Source organism: Saccopteryx bilineata, chromosome 4, assembly GCF_036850765.1.
Source record: "Saccopteryx bilineata isolate mSacBil1 chromosome 4, mSacBil1_pri_phased_curated, whole genome shotgun sequence".
NCBI lineage: Eukaryota > Metazoa > Chordata > Mammalia > Chiroptera > Emballonuridae > Saccopteryx > Saccopteryx bilineata.
In genome coordinates this window covers 206,532,935-206,558,090 of record NC_089493.1, presented here as the reverse complement: position 1 = coordinate 206,558,090, position 25,156 = coordinate 206,532,935, and the positions used below count along the sequence as shown (strand labels likewise).

At 43.3% G+C, this 25,156-nt stretch overlaps 1 protein-coding gene across 5 annotated transcripts in view; it reads right to left on the bottom strand.

Moving 5' to 3' along the window:
* Positions 1-25,156, bottom strand: part of RASGRF2 (Ras protein specific guanine nucleotide releasing factor 2) — a 305,234-nt gene that overhangs the window by 91,528 nt on the left and 188,550 nt on the right. Inside the window, exons 13-17 of one of the 5 annotated variants that reach the window (XM_066273686.1) lie at positions 24,654-24,736; positions 17,965-18,213; positions 16,910-17,298; positions 4,275-4,403; positions 1,520-1,609 (exon numbers count right to left, since the gene is read on the bottom strand). In XM_066273686.1, coding sequence (XP_066129783.1) covers positions 1,520-1,609; positions 4,275-4,403; positions 16,910-17,298; positions 17,965-18,213; positions 24,654-24,736 — 940 coding nt within the window. The remainder of the gene's footprint in view (positions 1-1,519; positions 1,610-4,274; positions 4,404-16,909; positions 17,299-17,964; positions 18,214-24,653; positions 24,737-25,156) is intronic. The other 4 variants (XM_066273687.1, XM_066273688.1, XM_066273689.1 and 1 more) reach the window with 4 other exon arrangements.

Below are 25,156 nucleotides of genomic sequence, written 5' to 3'. Positions count from 1 at the left end.
TTGAGCAAAGACTTGGGAATGTATGGGGCAGAAAACACCCCAATTTCCTTTTCTTTTCTCTCTTTTTTTATTTATTTATTTTTTTTTTACAGAGACAGAGAGTCAGAGAGAGGAATAGATACGGACAGACAGACAGGAACAGAGAGAAATGAGAAGCATCAATCATTAGTTTTTCGTTGCGACACCTTAGTTGTTCATTGATTACTTTCTCATATGTGCCTTGACCATGGGCCTTCAGCAGACTGAGTAACCCTTTGCTCGAGCCAGTGACCTTGGGTCCAAGCTGGTAAGCTTTACTCAAACCAGATGAGCCCGCGCTCAAGCTGGTGACCTTGGGGTCTCGAACCTGGGTCCTTTGCATCCCAGTCCAACACTCTATCCACTGCGCCAACTGCCTGGCCAGGCAAAAAAAAACACCCCAATTTTCTTGACCACATCCAATGTAGTGGATGTGGCAAAAACATTGAAGAAGTAGAATGTGATCAATCTGCAAATATTTCCACTCAGATGGAATAGATATAATACTATGGTAGTTCATATTCATTATGAAACATCTGTCTTTGTTCTTACTTCATTGTATTATAGAAATAATTTATGCAGATAGTACTACTCGTGACCATTGTTATATATATGTTCATAGGCTTTGGAAATGGCCTCCTTTGTGGTAGATGAACAATGGTTCTCCACCACTCGTGGCTCTATAAAGGATCATGATTGGCACTCACTGGGTTAGTTTAGGAGAAGGTGTTCACAGTACCAAAGCTGTTTAAACCACATAGAGATTTTTTTAACCTTATGTCCTCCTTGCATGTGAGAGAAGAGGACAAAGACAATGAATATGATTTTCATCAATTAATATATTATGCTTTTAAGTATTTCTGCTTTACCCTAAAAATCAACTGACTGCAACTCAGAAAGCATTGTGGAGCTACTGGAAATAAATTATGAGTCAGCTAAAGCAACAGTTCCCTCCTCCAACCCCCCCCCCCCCCACAGATTCCCCTCCCACCTTGCAGATGCTTTTAGCATTGTACTCAACTGAAAGAGAAATACACGTTCTCCGTTATGTGGCTAAAAGGGTTATAGAACTTCATATAACACCATGGGAGAAATACCACATCCTTCCCTGGCACAGAAGTTCTCAAAAAGTGTCACCCATTGATCACCTGTGTGGGACTCACCTCAGGTGTTTATTTAAATGACAGTCCTCACCCCCAGATACACTGACTTAAAATGGCAGCTGAGGATCTATGTTTTTTTTTAAAAAAAATTTAGCTTTCAATTATAGTTGAAAAACAATATTCTATTAGTTTCTATACAACATAGGGAATAGACAATTATATACCTTACAAACTGATCACCCTGATAAGTTTGGTACCCATTTGGCATGTACATAGTTATTACGATGTAGAAATCTGTATTCTTAACAAGCTTCCCAGTGTAGGGGACTAGCAGGCAAAGATTAATGATTTAATATAAACTGCCATGTGTCTGTACTTAGCTGCTGGCTCCTACTCACCTGGTGGACTCCCATGTCCTGCTGCAGCTGTGGCAATTGCGAAAGCAGAAGCAGGTGAAACAGAGCAGTGTGAGCTGTCAGCCATCTGTCCTGGTTATTGAAAAGGAATGGAAATGGCATGGTGAGGCAGATAGATAATATTCTAATATATAATAATGAAGTTCTTATTTTCATTCCTGCACTGAATGAATGATTGGGCTGAATACTCTGTATTTTCCTTATTAATAGGCAAATAATAAGATTCTACATCAGTAAGTTCACTGTAAGTGCATAATCAAAAGGAATGAAAACATATGTCCACACGAAAACTTATATGACTATCCATAACAGCAGTATTCGTAACAACCATAAAGTAGAAACAATAAAATATCCATCAACTGATGAATGGATACAACAACTGTGATAAATCTATACAAGGGAATATTATTTAGCCACAAAAAGGAACGAAGTACATACACTCTACAACATGAATGAGCCTTATAAACATGCTGACTGAAAGTCTTGACAACATTGGATGTGGTCAAGAAAATTGGGGTGTTTCATTTGCCTGACCAGGCGGTGGCACAGTGGATAGAGCGTTGGATTGGGATGCAAAGGACCCAGGTTTGAGACCTCAAGGTCACCAGCTTGAGCGCGGGCTTATCTGGTTTGAGCAAAGCTCACTTATTGTATGATTCCATTTATATTAAATGTCCACCACAGGCAAATACATAGAGGCAGAAAATAGATTAATGATTGCCAGGAAATGGGGAGAAATAAAAATGGAGAGTGACTAACTGGTACAGGGTTTCTTTTGGAGGGGGATGATGAAAATGTTCTGAAAGAAGATAGTGGTGGTGGCTGCACAACCTTATAAATATATTAAAAACTACTAAACTGTATACTTTAAAAGTGTCAACTTCATGCGAATTATATCTCAATATGAAAAGCATTTTTTAAATATTCTACATCATGTTACCAATAGAATTTCCTTCTCAAAACATATTTAAAAGTAAGAATTCATTCTAAAATTTAAAAAAATGCACTCAGCATAATTTTGCAGTCCCTCTAGCTCCTCAGATATTTTATACACAGCATTTGATAATATTGATGCCAAATTCATTGTTTGTCCTCCCTCATGCCTTTAGTGAAAATTGATCACCATGATTGTGACCTGAAGGGTTTTTACTAGCTTGCCCCTCAGTTCTATAGTCATGCTTGAAATGAATAAAAATGAGGGGAAGCAGAGTTGGTTCAGGTGCTCACGCACAGGAGCACAGAACAAGCTCTACCCTCTCCCTCAGCACAGCCTCAAAGCGTCTGTGGAGCAGCATGGCAAGCAGTCAGACAGAGAGGCAAAATTTCAAGTATGCAGTGATCAAATGTGTGTTACTGTTCCCATTGGATCCCCCATATTATTATAGATTTCAGAAGCCTTCTTACACTCCGATGTCTCTATGATTTAGTCATATCAAGGAAGAAAGAGAAGACTTAGTTAATCCACAAACAAGATGTGATTTCCCCAAAAATGTTTTTATAAATTAAAATTTTTAAATATGAATATAAACGTATGAAAGAGAGCCTAATAGTAGTAACCTAGTGCACAGGTTTTAACTCTTGCCTTGGTCGAGTTTTCCTTCCATGGGCTTTGGCTCCTAACTCTTCCAAATTATGATGAACTCAAGGGGGTGTGTCCCATGAGCAATGATTAAAAAGGTTGCCAAGGTCTGGAATGACCAAAACTCTAAAAATGGTAAAGAGACTTGGCAAACTCTATAGTAGTTTTATGACAAGCCAGGAAAGTCTAGTTTGTCACTTTCATTTACCATAGTTGACCAGCAGCCTGAAATCAGTCTGCTCCATCAGAGCAAATGAGACAACAGCCTGACCCAGGCTAGCATCTCTTGGAGCTGATGGCAATGATAACAGCTTCCACCACGTGGCAAAGGCTATAAATGAAATTACTGTTTGGAGCCACACACTGTACTCTTATCTTTTGCTAAACTGCCCTACTTGAAAGCACAAGTGTTGAAGCCAAAAACATGTCTTTACATTTTGCTTCAGTTACTTGGGGTGAATCTGGTTTCATAATTGTACACTTCTCCCTTCCAACTTGAAATAATTGGCTGGAGGAGAGAGAAAAAGGGAACATTTCAAAAACAACTGTTATTTGGATATATTTATTTGAAGAATGGGGAAAATGAGAGAAAAGATTTCTACTTTCTGTTCTGATAGTTTCTCCTCCAGTTAGAGGACTTTGGCATGTTCCAAAAATGAATGAATGGGTAACACTTTATAATTTTCATAACTATAGAAAATATACTGGTTCCTGCCACTAGCAGTGAAAACTAGGGTCACATGCAGCTGCACCTTATTTTTAGATGAAATAGTGTTCTTACTAAGCTTAAATCGTGGTGTCTTAGATGAGCCTATTTAATAGAGATTCAGGGTGTATCAGAATCTGGGAACATTTTGGTAAAATAAGCTTCTGAGATTCTTGTTTTAAACTGAGATTCTTCACCTAGCAATTGGTTAGCACAGGACTTTTGATTTACATCACCCCACACAATGTGCAATGCAATAATAGGGTTATATAAATATCAATGATACCAATGGCATGTTCTCTAACCATTCACTTTTCCACTACTTAGTCAAACAAGGACTTCTCATTTGCTTCTAATTTTCACAAGTGAGACAGTAATAAGGCAAACAAACGATTCAGCAGCTAGAAATCATCTTTCATTTCTTTATTTTGGAGTCCCCTCTAAACGCTCACCTCCAGGCTGACGATAGCGAAGGTGCCGAGGAGTAGAGGGTGACCTGCAAGGTGACAGCTCTGTGACGTCTGCTGCAGGAGAGCTTTCTACTCCTGCTCTGTCCATGGGTGCAGACTCTAGGACTGCTGCTTTAAAACATCGTAAATTTTAACATGCAGACCATGAATTCAAAAGCTTGTTGTCAGTATCATGCAATGGAAACACAGAAGTTTATCATGGATAATAAGCACTTCATACTAGTCTACATTTTTAGAATGGAGTAATATGAAATTGAGTCATTCCTCCTGGCAGCATGTTAATGACACTAAATCTAAATGTAGATCTTTTCTGCCCAGGTCTTGCTGACCCTGCTGAGCCTGGCTGACTCTACATAGCCTCATCTGTCCAACACAAAAGCAGATGTTAAAAACAACAGGGGTTTGGTCTCCTGCCCTCTGGAATGTTTCTGCCTTCTTGGAGTTGGGCAAGAGGGACTCGTTCACCATTTAAGTCAGACTGGGATCAAGATTGGATCTTCACTAGTTCTTTGTTTGGGTTGCCCTGTTAAAGCTGACTAAGGCTTGCATCTCTACCAATGTTGCCTCCCAAAAAGTTCCTGGGAACTCCTAAGGATCTTGAGCTGCACTGTCAGGATGGTAGCACTAGCCAAACATGGTTACACAAATCTAAATGAAAATTAACTAGAGTTAAGCGAGCAGCTCAGGTCCTCACTTGCATTAGCCACATTTCAAGTGCTCGGTAGCCATATGTAGCTAGTGGTTACACATTCTGGACAGCACAGATATAGAGCATTCGTTTCCATCCTCCCAGAAAGTTCTTACTGGACTGCTCTGACCCAGAGCTACAGACCAGCAGGAAGAAAGAGGGAATTTTTACAATGAACAGTTGAGAGGCTGTATGGCCAGTAGTTATGGCCGTCATGGCCATTCACACACAGGTTCTCCTTGAATTCAAGCAAACGGTAAAGAAACAGTGGAGCCAAAAACTGATGGGCCATTCATTCCTTTATTACAGTCTCACACCAGCAGACAAGCAAACACACAGGACTCCCAAAGCCACTGACACATTCTCCGGTTCCACAACCAGGAGAATCTTCTCTGGTTTCTCCTAGAATCAAAGGCCCCACCTGTCTCAGTGGAGCTCACAAAAGCCCCTCAGCTCTGGTTCCCCATCTGCACACCTTCTCCCGTCTCTGCCGACATGGCTTCTTCTCCAGCACTCTGCCTTCCCTCTGCTCTCACTCTGCCAACATGGCTTCTCTCTCAGAACTCTGCCTTCCCTCTGCTCTCACTCTGCCGACATGGCTTCTTCTCCAGCACTCTGCCTTCCCTCTGCTCTCACTCTGCCGACATGGCTTCTTCTCTAGCACTCTGCCTTCCCTCTGCTCTCACTCTGCCGACATGGCTTCTCTCTCAGAACTCTGCCTTCCCTCTGCTCTCACTCTGCCGACATGGCTTCTCTCTCAGCACTCTGCATTCCCTCTGCTCTCACTCTGCCGACATGGCTTCTTCTCCAGCACTCTGCATTCCCTCTGCTCTCACTCTGCCGACATGGCTTCTCTCTCAGCACTCTGCCTTCCCTCTGCTCTCACTCTGCCGACATGGCTTCTTCTCCAGCACTCTGCCTTCCCTCTGCTCTCACTCTGCCGACATGGCTTCTCCCTCAGCACTCTGCCTTCCCTCTGCTCTCACTCTGCCGACATGGCTTCTCTCTCAGAACTCTGCCTTCCCTCTGCTCTCACTCTGCCGACATGGCTTCTCTCTCAGAACTCTGCCTTCCCTCTGCTCTCACTCTGCCGACATGGCTTCTTCTCCAGCACTCTGCATTCCCTCTGCTCTCACTCTGCCGACATGGCTTCTCTCTCAGCACTCTGCCTTCCCTCTGCTCTCACTCTGCCGACATGCTTCTTCTCCAGCACTCTGCATTCCCTCTGCTCTCACTCTGCCGACATGGCTTCTCTCTCAGAACTCTGCCTTCCCTCTGCTCTCACTCTGCCGACATGGCTTCTCTCTCAGAACTCTGCCTTCCCTCTGCTCTCACTCTGCCGACATGGCTTCTCTCTCAGCACTCTGCCTTCCCTCTGCTCTCACTCTGCCGACATGGCTTCTTCTCCAGCACTCTGCCTTCCCTCTGCTCTCACTCTGCCGACATGGCTTCTCTCTCAGAACTCTGCCTTCCCTCTGCTCTCACTCTGCCGACATGGCTTCTTCTCCAGCACTCTGCCTTCCCTCTGCTCTCACTCTGCCGACATGGCTTCTCTCTCAGCACTCTGCCTTCCCTCTGCTCTCACTCTGCCGACATGGCTTCTCTCTCAGCACTCTGCATTCCCTCTGCTCTCACTCTGCCGACATGGCTTCTTCTCCAGCACTCTGCCTTCCCTCTGCTCTCACTCTGCCGACATGGCTTCTTCTCCAGCACTCTGCATTCCCTCTGCTCTCACTCTGCCAACATGGCTTCTCCCTCAGCACTCTGCCTTCCCTCTGCTCTCACTCTGCCGACATGGCTTCTCCCTCAGCACTCTGCCTTCCCTCTGCTCTCACTCTGCCGACATGGCTTCTTCTCCAGCACTCTGCCTTCCCTCTGCTCTCACTCTGCCGACATGGCTTCTTCTCCAGCACTCTGCATTCCCTCTGCTCTCACTCTGCCGACATGGCTTCTCCCTCAGCACTCTGCCTTCCCTCTGCTCTCACTCTGCCGACATGGCTTCTCTCTCAGCACTCTGCCTTCCCTCTGCTCTCACTCTGCCGACATGGCTTCTTCTCCAGCACTCTGCCTTCCCTCTGCTCTCACTCTGCCGACATGGCTTCTTCTCCAGCACTCTGCATTCCCTCTGCTCTCACTCTGCCGACATGGCTTCTCCCTCAGCACTCTGCCTTCCCTCTGCTCTCACTCTGCCGACATGGCTTCTTCTCCAGCACTCTGCCTTCCCTCTGCTCTCACTCTGCCGACATGGCTTCTCTCTCAGCACTCTGCCTTCCCTCTGCTCTCACTCTGCCGACATGGCTTCTCTCTCAGCACTCTGCCTTCCCTCTGCTCTCACTCTGCCGACATGGCTTCTCTCTCAGCACTCTGCCTTCCCTCTGCTCTCACTCTGCCGACATGGCTTCTTCTCCAGCACTCTGCCTTCCCTCTGCTCTCACTCTGCCGACATGGCTTCTCTCTCAGAACTCTGCCTTCCCTCTGCTCTCACTCTGCCGACATGGCTTCTCTCTCAGAACTCTGCATTCCCTCTGCTCTCACTCTGCCGACATGGCTTCTTCTCCAGCACTCTGCCTTCCCTCTGCTCTCACTCTGCCAACATGGCTTCTCTCTCAGCACTCTGCCTTCCCTCTGCTCTCACTCTGCCGACATGGCTTCTCTCTCAGCACTCTGCATTCCCTCTGCTCTCACTCTGCCGACATGGCTTCTCTCTCAGCACTCTGCATTCCCTCTGCTCTCACTCTGCCGACATGGCTTCTCTCTCAGCACTCTGCATTCCCTCTGCTCTCACTCTGCCGACATGGCTTCTCTCTCAGCACTCTGCCTTCCCTCTGCTCTCACTCTGCCGACATGGCTTCTTCTCCAGCACTCTGCCTTCCCTCTGCTCTCACTCTGCCGACATGGCTTCTTCTCCAGCACTCTGCATTCCCTCTGCTCTCACTCTGCCGACATGGCTTCTCTCTCAGCACTCTGCCTTCCCTCTGCTCTCACTCTGCCGACATGGCTTCTCTCTCAGCACTCTGCCTTCCCTCTGCTCTCACTCTGCCGACATGGCTTCTTCTCCAGCACTCTGCCTTCCCTCTGCTCTCACTCTGCCGACATGGCTTCTCTCTCAGAACTCTGCCTTCCCTCTGCTCTCACTCTGCCGACATGGCTTCTCTCTCAGAACTCTGCATTCCCTCTGCTCTCACTCTGCCGACATGGCTTCTTCTCCAGCACTCTGCCTTCCCTCTGCTCTCACTCTGCCAACATGGCTTCTCTCTCAGCACTCTGCCTTCCCTCTGCTCTCACTCTGCCGACATGGCTTCTCTCTCAGCACTCTGCATTCCCTCTGCTCTCACTCTGCCGACATGGCTTCTCTCTCAGCACTCTGCATTCCCTCTGCTCTCACTCTGCCGACATGGCTTCTCTCTCAGCACTCTGCCTTCCCTCTGCTCTCACTCTGCCGACATGGCTTCTTCTCCAGCACTCTGCCTTCCCTCTGCTCTCACTCTGCCGACATGGCTTCTCTCTCAGAACTCTGCATTCCCTCTGCTCTCATTCTGCCGACATGGCTTCTCCCTCAGCACTCTGCCTTCCCTCTGCTCTCACTCTGCCGACATGGCTTCTTCTCCAGCACTCTGCATTCCCTCTGCTCTCACTCTGCCGACATGGCTTCTCCCTCAGCACTCTGCCTTCCCTCTGCTCTCACTCTGCCGACATGGCTTCTCTCTCAGCACTCTGCCTTCCCTCTGCTCTCACTCTGCCGACATGGCTTCTCTCTCAGCACTCTGCCTTCCCTCTGCTCTCACTCTGCCGACATGGCTTCTTCTCCAGCACTCTGCATTCCCTCTGCTCTCACTCTGCCGACATGGCTTCTCCCTCAGCACTCTGCCTTCCCTCTGCTCTCACTCTGCCGACATGGCTTCTTCTCCAGCACTCTGCCTTCCCTCTGCTCTCACTCTGCCGACATGGCTTCTCTCTCAGCACTCTGCATTCCCTCTGCTCTCACTCTGCCGACATGGCTTCTTCTCCAGCACTCTGCATTCCCTCTGCTCTCACTCTGCCGACATGGCTTCTTCTCCAGCACTCTGCATTCCCTCTGCTCTCACTCTGCCAACATGGCTTCTTCTCCAGCACTCTGCCTTCCCTCTGCTCTCACTCTGCCGACATGGCTTCTTCTCCAGCACTCTGCCTTCCCTCTGCTCTCACTCTGCCGACATGGCTTCTTCTCCAGCACTCTGCCTTCCCTCTGCTCTCACTCTGCCGACATGGCTTCTTCTCCAGCACTCTGCCTTCCCTCTGCTCTCACTCTGCCGACATGGCTTCTCCCTCAGCACTCTGCATTCCCTCTGCTCTCACTCTGCCGACATGGCTTCTCCCTCAGCACTCTGCCTTCCCTCTGCTCTCACTCTGCCGACATGGCTTCTCTCTCAGCACTCTGCCTTCCCTCTGCTCTCACTCTGCCGACATGGCTTCTCTCTCAGCACTCTGCCTTCCCTCTGCTCTCACTCTGCCGACATGGCTTCTTCTCCAGCACTCTGCCTTCCCTCTGCTCTCACTCTGCCGACATGGCTTCTTCTCCAGCACTCTGCCTTCCCTCTGCTCTCACTCTGCCGACATGGCTTCTTCTCCAGCACTCTGCATTCCCTCTGCTCTCACTCTGCCGACATGGCTTCTTCTCCAGCACTCTGCCTTCCCTCTGCTCTCACTCTGCCGACATGGCTTCTTCTCCAGCACTCTGCATTCCCTCTGCTCTCACTCTGCCGACATGGCTTCTCCCTCAGCACTCTGCCTTCCCTCTGCTCTCACTCTGCCGACATGGCTTCTCTCTCAGCACTCTGCCTTCCCTCTGCTCTCACTCTGCCGACATGGCTTCTTCTCCAGCACTCTGCCTTCCCTCTGCTCTCACTCTGCCGACATGGCTTCTCTCTCAGCACTCTGCCTTCCCTCTGCTCTCACTCTGCCGACATGGCTTCTTCTCCAGCACTCTGCATTCCCTCTGCTCTCACTCTGCTGACATGGCTTCTCCCTCAGCACTCTGCATTCCCTCTGCTCTCACTCTGCCGACATGGCTTCTCTCTCAGCACTCTGCCTTCCCTCTGCTCTCACTCTGCCGACATGGCTTCTCCCTCAGCACTCTGCCTTCCCTCTGCTCTCACTCTGCCGACATGGCTTCTCTCTCAGCACTCTGCATTCCCTCTGCTCTCACTCTGCCGACATGGCTTCTTCTCCAGCACTCTGCATTCCCTCTGCTCTCACTCTGCCGACATGGCTTCTTCTCCAGAACTCTGCATTCCCTCTGCTCTCACTCTGCCGACATGGCTTCTCTCTCAGAACTCTGCCTTCCCTCTGCTCTCACTCTGCCGACATGGCTTCTCTCTCAGCACTCTGCATTCCCTCTGCTCTCACTCTGCCGACATGGCTTCTCTCTCAGAACTCTGCATTCCCTCTGCTCTCACTCTGCCGACATGGCTTCTCTCTCAGCACTCTGCATTCCCTCTGCTCTCACTCTGCCGACATGGCTTCTCTCTCAGCACTCTGCATTCCCTCTGCTCTCACTCTGCCAACATGGCTTCTCTTTCTTTTCAAAACTTTCTGGCACAAAAACCTCTCCTCCAGCAAACATTAGCAAAACAATGGCCCTTCCCAAGCAGGAAGGTAATTTTCAATTTCACAGACCACATATACCTGGCACTGTCTAGCCCCCAATGCAAACTATAAGCGAGCAAACATAAAATCATATTTTACAAACTTATTTGACCAACAGAGGCTTTAAGATAATTTGAACCTCTTCATCTCATGAATAAAAGACACACTTAGACTATTACTTATGTAATATTCCATCTGGCTTATTAACCACGCAAAACTACAACTTTGTGTATGTTCTTTCAAGAAAAAAAGAATACTACAAAAATTTCATAAGTTTCCAACAATTCTTCCATTTTTTTCCCTTTGGCTTTTCATTAATCAATAAGAGCTGTGTGACCTCCTGTCACATTACCCCTGTCAGCAGAAATACTCTCAACTTTCTTTGCCATTCCATTCAAGATTTCAAACATAAATTTTACAAAATTCCTAATGACTTTACCCAAAGCCACTTTTACACTTGCATGTGATTTACTCCCTTAGAAATACAGCCACAATTTTGCCTTTTTTGAAACACAAAAATGCCAGGGAAGAGAAATGTTTAGACTCTTTCTTTGAACGACTTAATTACAGCAAAGCTGGCAACGGTGCAGGATGAAGACCAAAAAAATCAGCGCTTAGCTGTTAGTTTTATTATTTTCTAAATAACTCCCTCAAAATTCAGTAACGAAAGGCATCTGCTCTGCAAGAACAAGCAGAATATCAAATATATGCCCTTGTTCTGATCCAACCATTCATTTCTCTGAGGCAAATGAGAAAATCATTTAGTCAGCAATTACATTGAACCCGAAAACTTTCCAGCGAGAGAGCTGGACAGGCCCTGAATGGCCCCTGAAAGAACAGGGAAGCTAAGAATAACACTCTCAGCAAACAACACCTACTAAGAGAAGAAACCATGCCAGCATGGCGCGGCAAAGAAGCATTTCCTTCTGGCTTCACTTTTAATCAAGTTCCATGCAAACAGCTTTGCCTGCAGGACAAGTGGGCAGATGTGGGTTCAAAACAAATGCTAAAATTGGGAGCACTTTCAGCCCACAGGCAGGCAATTTTCAAACCAAGAACACAGGCACAGACACCAGTGATGCGGGCTGTGCAGCAATACTTGGAGTAGGTGGCACAGCTGAGGCCCAAGGGAATGCTGACTGGGTAAGGGACCCCAGTGCAGTGAGGCGCCTGCCTCAGGGCTCTCCTTTCCAGCCTGCCATTGCTGTGATATTTACTGAGATTCCACTGGGTGCCATCTGGCCGGGTGTTGGGCTGACACCTGTGCGTGTCAGAACACTGCAGGGAAGAAGTGGGACTGCCTGGTGGCCTGAAGGAGGACGCACACAGATGTTGGCTAAACCTGGAACAGATAGAAGGACTGGGTTTGGGGGAAAATCAATGGCATTACCTTTTCCTTCAGAAGTTCACAGTCTCACTCATTTTTAGGGATATTTCCTATTTCTCTTCTTTCCCTTCTTGTCATTTTAAGTTCTCTTGCCAGGAATTATTGCAAGGGTGGCATTATAACTGCAATGACAATAAAACTGGACAAAGGCCACTAGCAGTTTTCAAAAAGCACACCCTGAAACTGCCCAGCTAGGCAGCGAAGAGAGACCCCTGGCCTCAATATTGACCTTATGGGTGAAGTTGGCATTGTGCAATGAGGTTGTGTGCAGTTGTATCCTGAAGTGAAAAGCAGAAAATGTGTAAACTGTTGGCACAGAATTCTTATTCAAGTATGCCAACTGTTTAAAGTGTTAACATTATGCAAAGCACAAGCAAACATCTTTCAAATTAAAGACAGATCAACAGCTTCCTTGTCTTCATCCGTTTCGATTTTCACAGCAGTACACTTGGCTTCTACAGACCTAGCATGCACACATGCAAACACTCTGAACTTGTCAGACTGATGCTTAAGTGTTTCATCCTCAACTTTCCTAGACTATTTATGACCAAGATTAACCATATACCAATACAAAATAAAATAAAAACTAAGTCTATAATCCCTTTGTTTCAGTATTCAGAAAAATGTCCAAGAGCTCCCTAACCCCCAGTATTAATTCTAAGCTTCCTACTAACAGTGTTTCCTTGACAAGGATGCACAGGATAAATTGTTCTCAAGTCTCAGTAGCCAAAAATGATGTGCCTGAGTACCAACCCATCTTAAGTTTCAATGAGAATTGTGTAATTGATTACTCTCAGAACCAAAATCGGGACAACTCTGGGAAATGCAGAGGACCACACAGTACTCTCTTGTTCACTAACCACGCCCTCGGCCTCCCACACTTTCTCTTCATTGCCTGAGTTCCTTGTCTATTTTATTTTTAATCCAGTTGTACCATGTGCCTGTTTGAATGACCACCTTATATATTTTTAAGAACAAGGTGGGAAGCTAATACACTAAAAGCAACCAGAAGACAGCCACAAAAAAGTGGGAAAACAAAGATACAAAGAAGTGGCCAAGAACAAAGTACTTAATGAAAGTGCTGAGGGGGCAGATGGTAAAAATGAGAAATGGGGGTGCATTAGTGGTGGGCAGAGGCGCTGACATCTCTGGAGTGGAGGCTGGACCCAAGCACTTTATCCAAGACACCATCTTGGACTGCCCCGGTCACCCCGAGTGAGGGGAGGTCTGCCTTTAGTCATGACCTGGCACAGCAAAATGACACGTCTAACCCATGAGCCATGTGCATAAACTAACCCTTCAAAATCGAACCACAAATCATTTGTTTTAAGGAAATCCAGTGAAAAAGAGAGGCATTAAACCTTCAACTTTAGCTATTTCTCTAAAGTGAGAGAGAACCTAGTATTTTCCCACACTGTTGTTCGTGGGCTTGCTCCATCTGAGGGCCCTGGTCATAAATGATCAACACGACCACATGACAAGCTCTCTAGTCACCACTAGCTATGTCCACAGTGATCCCACCTCTGCCCAGCATCTGCACTGACAAGTCTCTGCACCCTTTGCCAATGTCCTTCCCTGAGAACTTGATCGAGTTCTTTCTCATTTATCTTGGTTGTCCCAAGTTTAATTTGCTCTGTGGGAAAAAACTACCGATTGCTATGAATAACCACACCTCCATCCTAGACAGTTGGCCAAGAAGTCTTGGGGATATGACATTTGACCATCACTGCACACTCCAGGCTTGGGCTTTGAAAACCAGAACTAGGGAAATCAGTGACTAATGTGAAAAAAAATAAAAATCTGTGTGTAACTAGTTAAAGTAAAAAAATTAATTATGATAGGCAATGGGCAGCTTGATTGAGGATCTCTAGAACTATGATACATATTTAGACTGAAATGCAAAAAGAAATAGATTTTCCCTTTGCTTCTCTGTTAAAGAAAAAATGAATATCCATACTACTAGGCCTTGGCCAAATCATAGTAAAATCTCTTGGAAATTACAAAAAAAGAAGACAAATTCTCACTACACAACCATTAGGATGGACACTACCAGCAGAACATAAAATAATAGTGTAGCAAAGATGCAGAGAAATTGGAACCCTGTGCACTATTTGTGGGAATGTAAAATGGTGCAGCCACTATGGAAAAAATATGGAGATTCCTCAGAAAACTAAAACTTGAATTACCATATGATTTAGCAATCTCATTTCTGGGTATATACCCAAAGGAACTGAAAGCAGGTCTCAAAGATATATTTGCACTCCCTTATTTACTGCAGCATTATTCACAAGAGGCACAAGATGGAAGCGATCCAAACGCTTGTCAGATGAGAAACAGGTAAAAAAAATATGAAATGTGTGTATATGTAATGAAGTATTGCTCATTCTTAAAGGGAACTTCTGGTACATGCTACAACATGAATGAACCTTGAGACATTATGCTAAGTGAAATAAGCCAGCCACAAAAAGACAAATACTGTATGATTCCACTTACATGAGGAATCTAAAGTAGTCAAACTCTACAGACAGAAAGCAGATGGTGGCTGCCAAGGGTTGGGAGGGAGAGAGAAACAGAGAGCCGTTCAATGGGCATAGTTTCAGTTTTTCAAGATGAAGTTCTAGAGATTAGTTGTGCAAGAGTGTGACTATACTTAACAATACTGAATTATACACTTAAGATGGTAAAGAATAAGAAGGAAAAGGAGAAGAATGATATTGTAGGAGAGTTGTTTTGAAAGTTTCCTCAATACTAGAAAGCCTAGGAAGACTAGTGACGAGGTCTGCTCTGCAGGGCTGCACATGGCAACAAAACTAGACAAAAGCTGTCCCTTCAGAAGCAATGCTGTCTCCTGCTCTCAGAAATGGCTTTCACCACTGGAGGCTGACACTAGCCCTTTGCTCATTATGTTCACCCTTCTCCAACCACCTATCTATTCAGGTCAATGACCATCCTGATTCTGCTCAAGCAGACATGATCTCCTCTGTGTTTTTCACCTTGTAGAGCACTCTGTCTATACCTCTTGTACCACCTGACCTTCTAGTTATGTGGTATCTATCTTCTCTACATAACTTAGAGTATTAGGGTCCAGGGCACAGTTTTATTTACCATTTTGGACACTGTAGCACAGCACTTGCACAGGAAAGTGAAGCAATGAGTCTTGAACAGACCTATTGTGTTCTCATTCCAGCCCCAGGGCCAATCAAACCAAAGCCTCAGAGCTACACTCACATAACTCACATGCTTATTTCTAAAGCTCTCTGAACTCAAAATGAGAATCTAGACATCTTCAGATTTCTCCTCCTCTAGTTACTGCAATCCAATAAAGGAGTGAAAAACACTTCCCATATTCTGGAAAATTCCTGTACTTCTCAGGGCACCCCGCCCCAGAGGGAGGACTGAGATAAGCCCCTGTCATTGTGTGCGGGGAGATGTGCAAGCACTGGCGCGGGGTCAAATCCCAGACGTACTTGTCAGCTTGTGTGCTGCCTCATTATTCCCAAGAATCCATCATGATTCTGCTGAAACTTGTTCTAATGACTTTTTAATTATCTTCCTCCTTTCCTCCTCCTTAGTTGCTAACTTGTCAATTTAAAGAATTTCTTGTTTAAATGGGTGCCACTTTTGATGATGACAACCATTCCAGTTAAAATTCCATTAAGTACTTCACTTAGAAAGTTTATTTAAATGACATGAGCTAGAAAGTACATAGAAGCTTCAAGCAGGTAGAAAAGCAGTGGTCTCTGCTTCCATCTTGGGTGATTTCCCTTGAAATGCGGACACTTTGATTAATTGCAAAAATAAAGCTGTTTGCTAATTTGGCTGTGAAATCTTTTTTATTTATATCGCAGAAATAATAGATTATAAAAGCAACTAGGATCACCTTCTCCAACACCTACCTTCATTATACCAAGCTGAGGAAGGAAAGGTGATGTGCCACAGGACCCTTGATTAGTTCACTGAGAGTTCTGCTTGATTCATTCATGTAACAAAATGTTACTACCTGTCAGGCACTGGCCAAGGCACTGAGCATACAGAGGTGAACAAAATAGATAAGGTTGCTAATCTCATGGAGATTATACGAGGAAAGACTGTTTAGACAGAGGGAAGAATCATGGGCAGCAATAATTGAGGTGTTTCCTAGAACAAAAAGAAAATCAATGTGCCTATGGCTTAGCAGATGAGGGGGCATGGCAGGAGCGGGGTTGAGAGGGAAACAGCATGCAAGTCTCACGGAGTCTGAAAGCCTTGGCAGAGAGAATGTACTCTAATCTAACTGCTATAGGAAGACATTAGAGAATCTAATCAGGAAAATAAATCATAATCCACCTTTTTAAAAACCATTTTGGCTGTCATGAACAATAAACACTGTCTCAGATTTGATTTTTTAGCCCTATATCTCCATTGTAATATGGAGCATTTGTTGCCTTGGCAACTGAATGGAAGAAGCCATCTTAATGCTACCAGGCCAGATCATCCTCCGCAGGGAAGGCTGGAAGCAGTGAGGTGCTCAAGGCAGACACTGCACAGGAGAAGGCTCCAAGGGTCAAGCTGATGAATGAGGTTGCACACAACCTACCTCTATGCAGAGTATCATGCTAGGTTGGCTCTTTAACCAACCAGCCTTAATTGTATTCCATGAAGAACCTTCCAGTAATACCATTCAGATAATGCTATTCTTCCACAAACAACTGAATGCAATTAGCCTTTACTATAGAGGACATTAAGAGAGCTGACCTTGACCTCTTTTCCATAAAAGCTAGAGGGAACTACAGAAATTTTCTTGTATACAAAAAAATTGTATACATTCTACTTTCTACACCGAGGTAGAAAAGTCTAAAGAGAGGGAATTAGGGTTCCAGAAGGAATGGTGGGGAAGCAGGTGGCCAGCAAACACGGGGCGTGGCAGCTGGATAATACCTCTTTGAATACTTCGCTTCAGCTTGTTACACAGATCCACGCGGGGGTTATCTACATGCTCCTCTACAGATCCCAGGCTTTGCTCTGGAGAAGAAAGGCTTCTGCTAAGATCCAACGGTACTTTACCAGTGTGCGGGGGTGGGGACGCGGCAGGGCTGTGGGTGACGGGAGGACTGCTGGCCGCTGAGGCTGTGGACAGGTCCAACGCTCCTATCCTTGAGTTCAAGGGAGAAGTCAAGGACAGCTTTCTGGCCCTCACCGGGGAGGATGTTCTGGACACAGCTAGGGGTGGTGGGGAAGAGAGTTTGCGACACAGGCGTGGGGATTTGCCATCCACCAAATGTTCACCTCTGTTGTTCTGGCTGGTAGCAAAAAACAATTCCAGTGACCTAAAAATAGAGCAAAAGCTGTTAGATTGTAGCCAAGTGAAAATGATTCCTCTGATGTCACTCAAGAACATACTCCCTACATTAAAAGGCCACTCTATCATCACTCTGCTGTGGCTGGTGTTCCTTCATTTCAACGCTACCTGTATTCTGTGCACTTGCCAAAGGCACAGACACTTTCTAGGCTCTAGGCCATGCCTAACCCCTTGCTCTTAAACTGTGGTTCAAACGCCAGTAGCACTGGTATCTCAGGGCAGCCTGTGAGAGATGCAGGGCTCAGGCTCCACTGCAGACCTATTGAATCAGAGCTTGCAATTTCACAAGACCCCTAGGTGTGTCTTATGCATATTAAAGTTTGGAAAGCACAACTGTAAAAAAAAAAAAAAAAAAGTAGAAAAGCCTCAAATAATGGAGTTAGCTTCCAAATAATCACAGAGCAAGCAAAGGCCACTTGGGGACTTCAGCATTCTCAACCACCTCTCTCAGGAACTACCTGTGACCTCTACTCACCCCTTCCATGGGGGGGGCAGTGTCGGTGGCATACTAAGTTCAAAGGCAAGGAATATCCTCAGAGCAGCTCTGCAGAGCTGGGATGCTCATCTGCCGGAGACCCAGGGATCAGGAGGACTGTCATGAGACACTGAAATGAGAGGCAAATCCCAAGCCTACCTGACTGGGATGGAGGTAAAAGGCCTCTTGTATATGTCAGAAAGCTTTGCCAGCACCATAGCTGCTGTGGTGAAAATACGATAGGTGTGCAGAAAGGTGTTAAGGAAATCGATACTAAGAAACCGCAGGTCTGTGAGCCGTTCCAGCAGGCGCTCCACGCTGGCATAGCGGATCTGGGGCACTTTGCAGGAGTTGAGTGTTTTACTGAAACAAATGTCGGTGTCGTCTTTATGAAGACGGGCATCAGACCTACACACAAAGCAGGGATATTGAGTACAAACCCAGGACACAGCTTCCTCTCTACCATCGAGTATTTATGTACTGGTAAAGATACACTTGCATACGGGCCTCCCATTGCATTTGATAAAAGATGTTGATACAACACAACAGGCAGGTCTATAAAAACATCACACATGCATTAGAATTTAGGGAGGTCAGAACTGATAATGGGAAAGGTAGTAACTCATTTCATTTTGTGGATTCCTTCTGTAGGGGAGAAGAAATAATTTTCCCTCTACCCCTATGAGTTTTGCGCTGAAACACCTGTAATAATAGATATTAGCAAGAGAAAAACAATTTTATTAACAAGGATACTTCATGGAAACATGGGAGATACTCAGAGAGTAATACTATATGTTTGCACCTTAAGACGTACTTTTCCCCCAAAAAAGTGGAGGGGAAAATGCCTGTGCATCTTATGGAGCAAAAAATACGGTATTTTATTAAATATTTTAACACAACATTTGGTTCAGAATATTTTTTTCTTATTTTCCTCCTTAAAACCCTAGGTGTGTTTTATGGTCAGGTGCATCTTATGGAGCAAAAAATACATTAAGTAACTTCCCAGGTGGCTTAGATTCTAGATTAAATACCATCTGAATGACAGCCTCTTAAGGGAGAGAAATTATTTTTAGGAAAAATGAATGAATCTTCAGGCCCTGGACAGTTAGCTCAGTGATAGACTGTTGGCCTGGCGTGTGGAAGTCTTGGGTTTGATTCCCGGTTAGGGCACACAGGAAAAGCGCTCATCTGCTTCTCCACCCTTCCCCTTCTCCTTTCTCTCTCTCTCTCTCTTTCCCTCCCACAGCCAAGGCTCCATTGGAGCAAAGTTGGCCCAGGTGCTGAGGATGGCTCCATGGCCTCTGCCTCAGGCGCTAGAATGGCTTCACTTGCAACAGAGCATTGCCCCCTGGTGGGCATGCTGGGTGGATCCCAGTCAGGCGCATGTGGGAGTCTGTCTCTCTGCCTCCCTGCTTTTCACTTCAGAAACAAACAAACAAAAAAAGAATGGATCTTCAGAGGAAATAGATGGGAGATAAAATAGTGTGTCTGGGGGTGGTGCAATGTCTAGTCTCCTCTTCTGTAATAACAGTCAATCCTCCTGGTTAATGAAACTTCTCAGGAAGAAATTTATGATAATTAATTTCTTTGGAGGATGTGTCTTTACACATAAGGGGAGTTTAGAGAAAGTTTTTCCATGCATTTGCTGTTTTTCAAGTTCCTACCATTCAAAATAATCAATATAACAAAGTGACATATTTTGGGGTAGCATTATCTCCTACCCTTCCCTTCTCTCTCTAGTTTCATCATGTTTTATTAGAAAAATTAGGCCAAAAGCCCTACTTAGGAGGGGCTAGGCTTATGCCCTTAAATTAAAATGTCAAAAATGGTCACAAAAAGTAATGGATGACATTCTGCACAGAGGCATTGGGGTGGGGAGAGGCAGATATCGCTGTTACACCTGTGGTTATTTCTTCTTCTCACTCCTAAGTTTGGGCACTTGTGCTTCCCCATTTCTGCTAGACTAGACTGACTAATACATTATACTATAAGGCATTTTTTCCTCTAGAACTGGCTCTGTATCAATTCTACTGTTTTTCTATATTTTGATTTATTACTGTCTATTCTTATCTTAATTATTTCCTTCTTACACTTTCCTTACAATTTATTTAGTCATTTTTTTCTAACATCTTGAGTTGAATGCTGAATTCATTCCATTCTTTCTGGCTCATCAATGTATTCAAGGCTATCCATTTTATGAGTACAGTTTAATCTATAAGTTGTGTAAAATGCTTTGTTTTCATTATGTTTTAAATATTCCGCAGCATTAAAAATGTTCTCTTTTTTAAAAAAATAAAAGTAAAATGGGCAAAGGGAGTCAGTTGTGTGGTGATGGGTAGTAACTAGACTTATGGTGGTGATCACTTTATAGTGTAGACAAATATAAAATTATAATGTATACTTGAAATAAATATAATGAAAATACCAATTTTACCTCAATAAAAAAGGTAATGGGTGAAACATAGGCCATGAACCCTTCTATTGTAGAAACTGCTGCAGTGCTCTGCTTTTCCTCAGTCTATAAAACCACCCACCTGCTCCTCAACCCGAATGGACTGATCAATGGAAGCCCAAGCTGCCTCTCCCGGTGGGCAAGCCAACTGAGGAGACAAGTTGCATGGCAGCACTCAAGACCCATCACGCTCAAAGCCCGCAGCCAGTGCTGTGCGTTCGTAAAGGGGAAAAAGAGGCCAGTGGAGAAACAAAGTCTGTAACAAGAAACACTGAGAAGCAGAGGCTGAATCCAAGTGGGGCTCAGAGGAACGCCCACCTTCTCTGGGATTGCTCTGAGCCTTCACATTCCCTCTGAGAGCCCTTGGTGCCCTTCACTGCAGCATCTCAGAATATGATCAATGAAACCCTGGATTTCACCACTTGATTATATGAAATGCTCCAGGGCCAGTGATGTTCAGTGAGGCAACTGCTTGCTAAGAATCAGTTGGCTTATTGTGAATGACCTTAATTATCCCTTTCAGCACACGGAGGGGTTTCAAATTATTATTTATTTTCTTTTGGATGAAAAGGAATAAAAAGTTTTCTTAGCTTGCTCTTGGAACCTTCCCACCCCAAAGTATGCTCAGTGCAAGTGGAAGTATTTCATTTACCAGCCTGAAAGGGAATTTTAAATGAGCTGCTAGCCCCTGAGAAGAAGTCAACTGTGGGTGGGCTACTAGTTTAAGCCTTATTACTGATCTCAAAAATGCACAAGCATGTCCTTTGAGAGTCTTGAAAATTGCGTGGCTCTTTTTTCCACTATGTGACCATCAACAAATTGTATTTTCTGGGTCTTTAAATTTTTTTTTTATTGATTTTAGACAGAGAGTAAGTGAGAGAGAGAGAGAGAGACAGAGAGACAGAAATATTGATTTGTCCCTGTAACATGTGCCTGACCAGGAATCAAACCAGCAACCTCTGCACATCAGAATGATATTCCAACCAGCCAAGCTATCTGGGCAGAAATCTGGTCCTTAATTTTCTCATTTGAAAAAAGAACTTAGAAACTTTTTTTTTTCTATCTGAAGAAGGCCAACAGAGCTAATCACTTTTTCTCTTACCATTTCCCACCGAAATACTCTATTTTCTAGGAAAGTGAGATGAACTATTATTAAAAGAAAACAAGCCTCAACCTATATACATAAAATGTAAAACATCACTTAAAGGTATATTTTCACCTAATAAATGTTATTATTTTGCATTTTAATCACAGTTTGAGATTTGCATCTTTTGACTATAGTTACTTTAATCAAAATAATAGGAGGGAAAAAGTATGTTGTAGCCAACGTGAAATTAAAATAAAACTGACTAATTATACCAGTTCCTTCAAAATTGTGATTACATTTTCATTTTAAGTAAAGAAAAGAAATTAAATATTGTGAAATTATTTAATTTTCTTTTATTACATTGAACAAGGTCTTTATTTCCTAAGAGACTCTTAAAGAAGGACATGATGTATTACTTAAGCCTCTTATGATAACAACAATTCCTTTTTGTAAATACTTTAAAAAGCAATCTTAAAACATCAAAACTGATTATCATTAAGAAGTGTTACAAGGAAGCGAGTGCCTGCCCCGCTGGGCAGCTCAGTTGGCTACAACATCGTCCCAGCACGCCAAGGCTGTGGGTTCAATCCTTGGTCAGGACACATACAAGAACCGACCGATGAGCATAAATAAGTGGAATACAAAACTCTCTCTCTCCAATTTAAAAATATTTTAAAAATTAAAATAAAAAGAAGTGAGTGCCTGCAAAGTGTTGTCACATCAGTAACAAGACACAATTAAGCTAGGGTAACTTTTCTTTTAACTTGCAAAATGTCTTTTTTTTTTTTTTTTTCATGGTATACAGTCAAGGAGACACAGGGGAGGGAAAACATCAAATTTAGGGTAGAATAGCACCATGGAGGAAACTATCATTAGGAACAGAAATTGCTAAATCATCTTCTTTTCTGTGATTGAGGATAACAGGCTCAATGAGGTAGGAGAAAATATAAGAAAGAAATATATAAAACTCTGCCTTGGGAAGACATCTAGTATAGTACAGATGGGCATTACAACTTGTATGACTGGAACAGAAAATCCTTCAACTCGAGATATTGTTTCTGTCCTTACAGGGGAATGTTTCCTATTCATTCAAGTGTCACCTCAAGTACCAAAGGCAGGAAAGTCTTGATCTGTATGGGAGATAGTTATACAAATGACATTGGACATGGATGCTCGTCAAACTGCTATTACAGGGAACATAAGATACATTTGGGTGCCAGCCATAACCGGTCAGGCATAAAACTAAAGTTTTTTTATCTGTATTAATTTTTAAAGTCAATGAAATGTATGGAGTAGATATGCAAGTGCTCTGGGATTTCAGAGCTTAGAACTTGGCTGCAATGTCCAACTTACATATTCTCATTCTAAAGCAGTTTGGATTTTCATGGCTGTCTAATCTTCAAGAGAGTACTTTTTAAACAAATAAAAATAATATATTATATTGGAAAATATTAAAATAAGAGTCACATAGGTAGAAAATTAATAAGTAAACCTAACCCAACAGTACAAATTTTAAAACTAAGTTACAATTTGGAACTGTTGACTTAATATTCCATACTTGATTTTAATTTTAGCATCACACATTTTTAACTAACTGGTTTAAAAAAGAATTATATTAAAATAAAAACCTAAAAAACAAAACACTAAAGAAATCTTTGCCCCAGAGTTTTAAAAATAATCCTACCCTCAATATTTTTAAGTTTGACTAATAATTTAAAATACTATTATTCTTTCTCTCTCTCTCTTTTAGTCAAGTCTCCTTCTTCTGTCACCATTTACCCTCTATTTACCCATTTCTACCTCTCTCCACCTCCCTTTCCCTCTGGTAATCATCACACTGTTGTCTGTGTCTGCAAGTTTTTGTGAGTTTTTTGTTATTTTTTGCTTAATCCTTCCACCTTTTTCACCCAGCCTAAAATACCATTGTCCTGTGTTAATTTTTCTATAGTAATTATGGTACTAGTATAATGTACTCTGCCTTCATGTAATGCAATAAAGTTTTAGAGTTGTACCATTGAAATGATGCTAATTATAGTAATACCCATATAGAGGAAAGTTGATGTTATTGCCTTAGCATAAACAGCTCATATCCCGAAAAAAATCCACATAAAAAGGCACAGAAAAAAAAACCATTTTTCTTAGTTTCATGTAAATTTAAAATATATATATAACAGACTTACTTTTATTTTATATATATATGAAATATGTATATATTTGTGACAGAGACAGAGACAGAAAGAGGGACAGACAGGAAGGGAGAGAGTCGAGAAGCATCAAGTCTTCGTTGCAGCACCTTAGTTGTTCATTGGTTGCTTTCTCATATGTACCTTGACCGGGGCGGTTACAGCAGACTGAGTAACCCCTTGCTCAAGCCGGCGACCTTGGGCTCAAGCTGGTGAACCTTGCTCAAACCAGATGAGCCCACGCTCAAGCCAGAGACCTTGGGGTTTTGAACCTGGGTCCTCCATGTCCAATGCTCTATCCACTGTGCTACTGCCTGGTTAGGCATAACAGACCTACTTTTAAAAATACATTTTATTCGTAGAATTTGGAAAGCAAATAACCAAAAGAATGCAAGTAAGAAACAATTCAGTCAGCTTCAGAATGCTCCCAAAACAATTTCTGAATTTGGAAAGAAAATGACACATAGAGACAAAAGCATACTAACAGAGAGTTATGGCACATAACTGACATAGAAGTTACTGATATAACTTCTCATTTTAAATTATATTTTCCTTATTGAGTACTTTAAATTATAGGATTTGCTTTGTTAACAAGGCATACAGAGAGTGAGATGACAGCCCTGGGCAATAGCTTTTAGGACAAATCCATATATAGGCAGTGGGTAGGTGGTACCATGGAAAAGCCAGATGATTCATATTAAGTGTCTTCAAAATTTAAACATATTTCTACAGCCAAATCTGACAAATAAGATTCACACCCACTGGGAAGACACCAAAAGCATCTGCCATACCTTACTCCACCCTCTGATCTTGGACACATCTGGCTGTCACAACCTTTTATATCAAACTTGAAAATCTCCACAGGATTTTTTTTCATTTTTGTCTTGAGTGAAGGCATATTTAACAATATGAAAAACATCTTTTCTATGCTGTAAGTCAACAAACTATAAATCTGAAAAACCATTTGATAGTTTTATTTATAATGGCATATCATGATTTATATTACTGTCAGGAAACATTCACAATATGAAGCAGAATGCTATTGAAGCAATATTTTATTCAGAGTTTTACATTCTCTACCAATTTGATCTGATTAAAATTCAAGGGAAAGTATTATAGCACTTACTTAATCATATGTGGCACAGTAACTTTGGAATTCTCTTCAAACACTATAGTCATTAAACCATTACACCGTATATTGTCCACACACTGTGAAATTGAAAAATCAAAAATTATAACCCACACAAAAACTAGGCAGATCATATATTCCCAAAATTGTTTAAAATCACAAAAAATTTAATCTTTCCTCTCTCTCTCTCTCTCTCTCTCTCTCTCTCATACACAGGCAGGTAAACATTATATATTGATGAACAGATTCAATGTCTAGATACCAAAGCTGTACATCTGACCGATACCTGAGTATAGATATAAGAACTATGTTTTCCTGCAATGTGTTTCCCATGGATCTGACCACACATCATATTATCACAATTCTCTGGCAGATATAATGCTATTTGAGAAGTTTATTGCCTTTTGACAGTGACTGCCTCTACTTCTTTAGAAGAAATTTGTCTTCTCTTTCATTAGTAAACTGTGTGCCTGTTTGTCAGCTATTTTTTTGCCAATTAA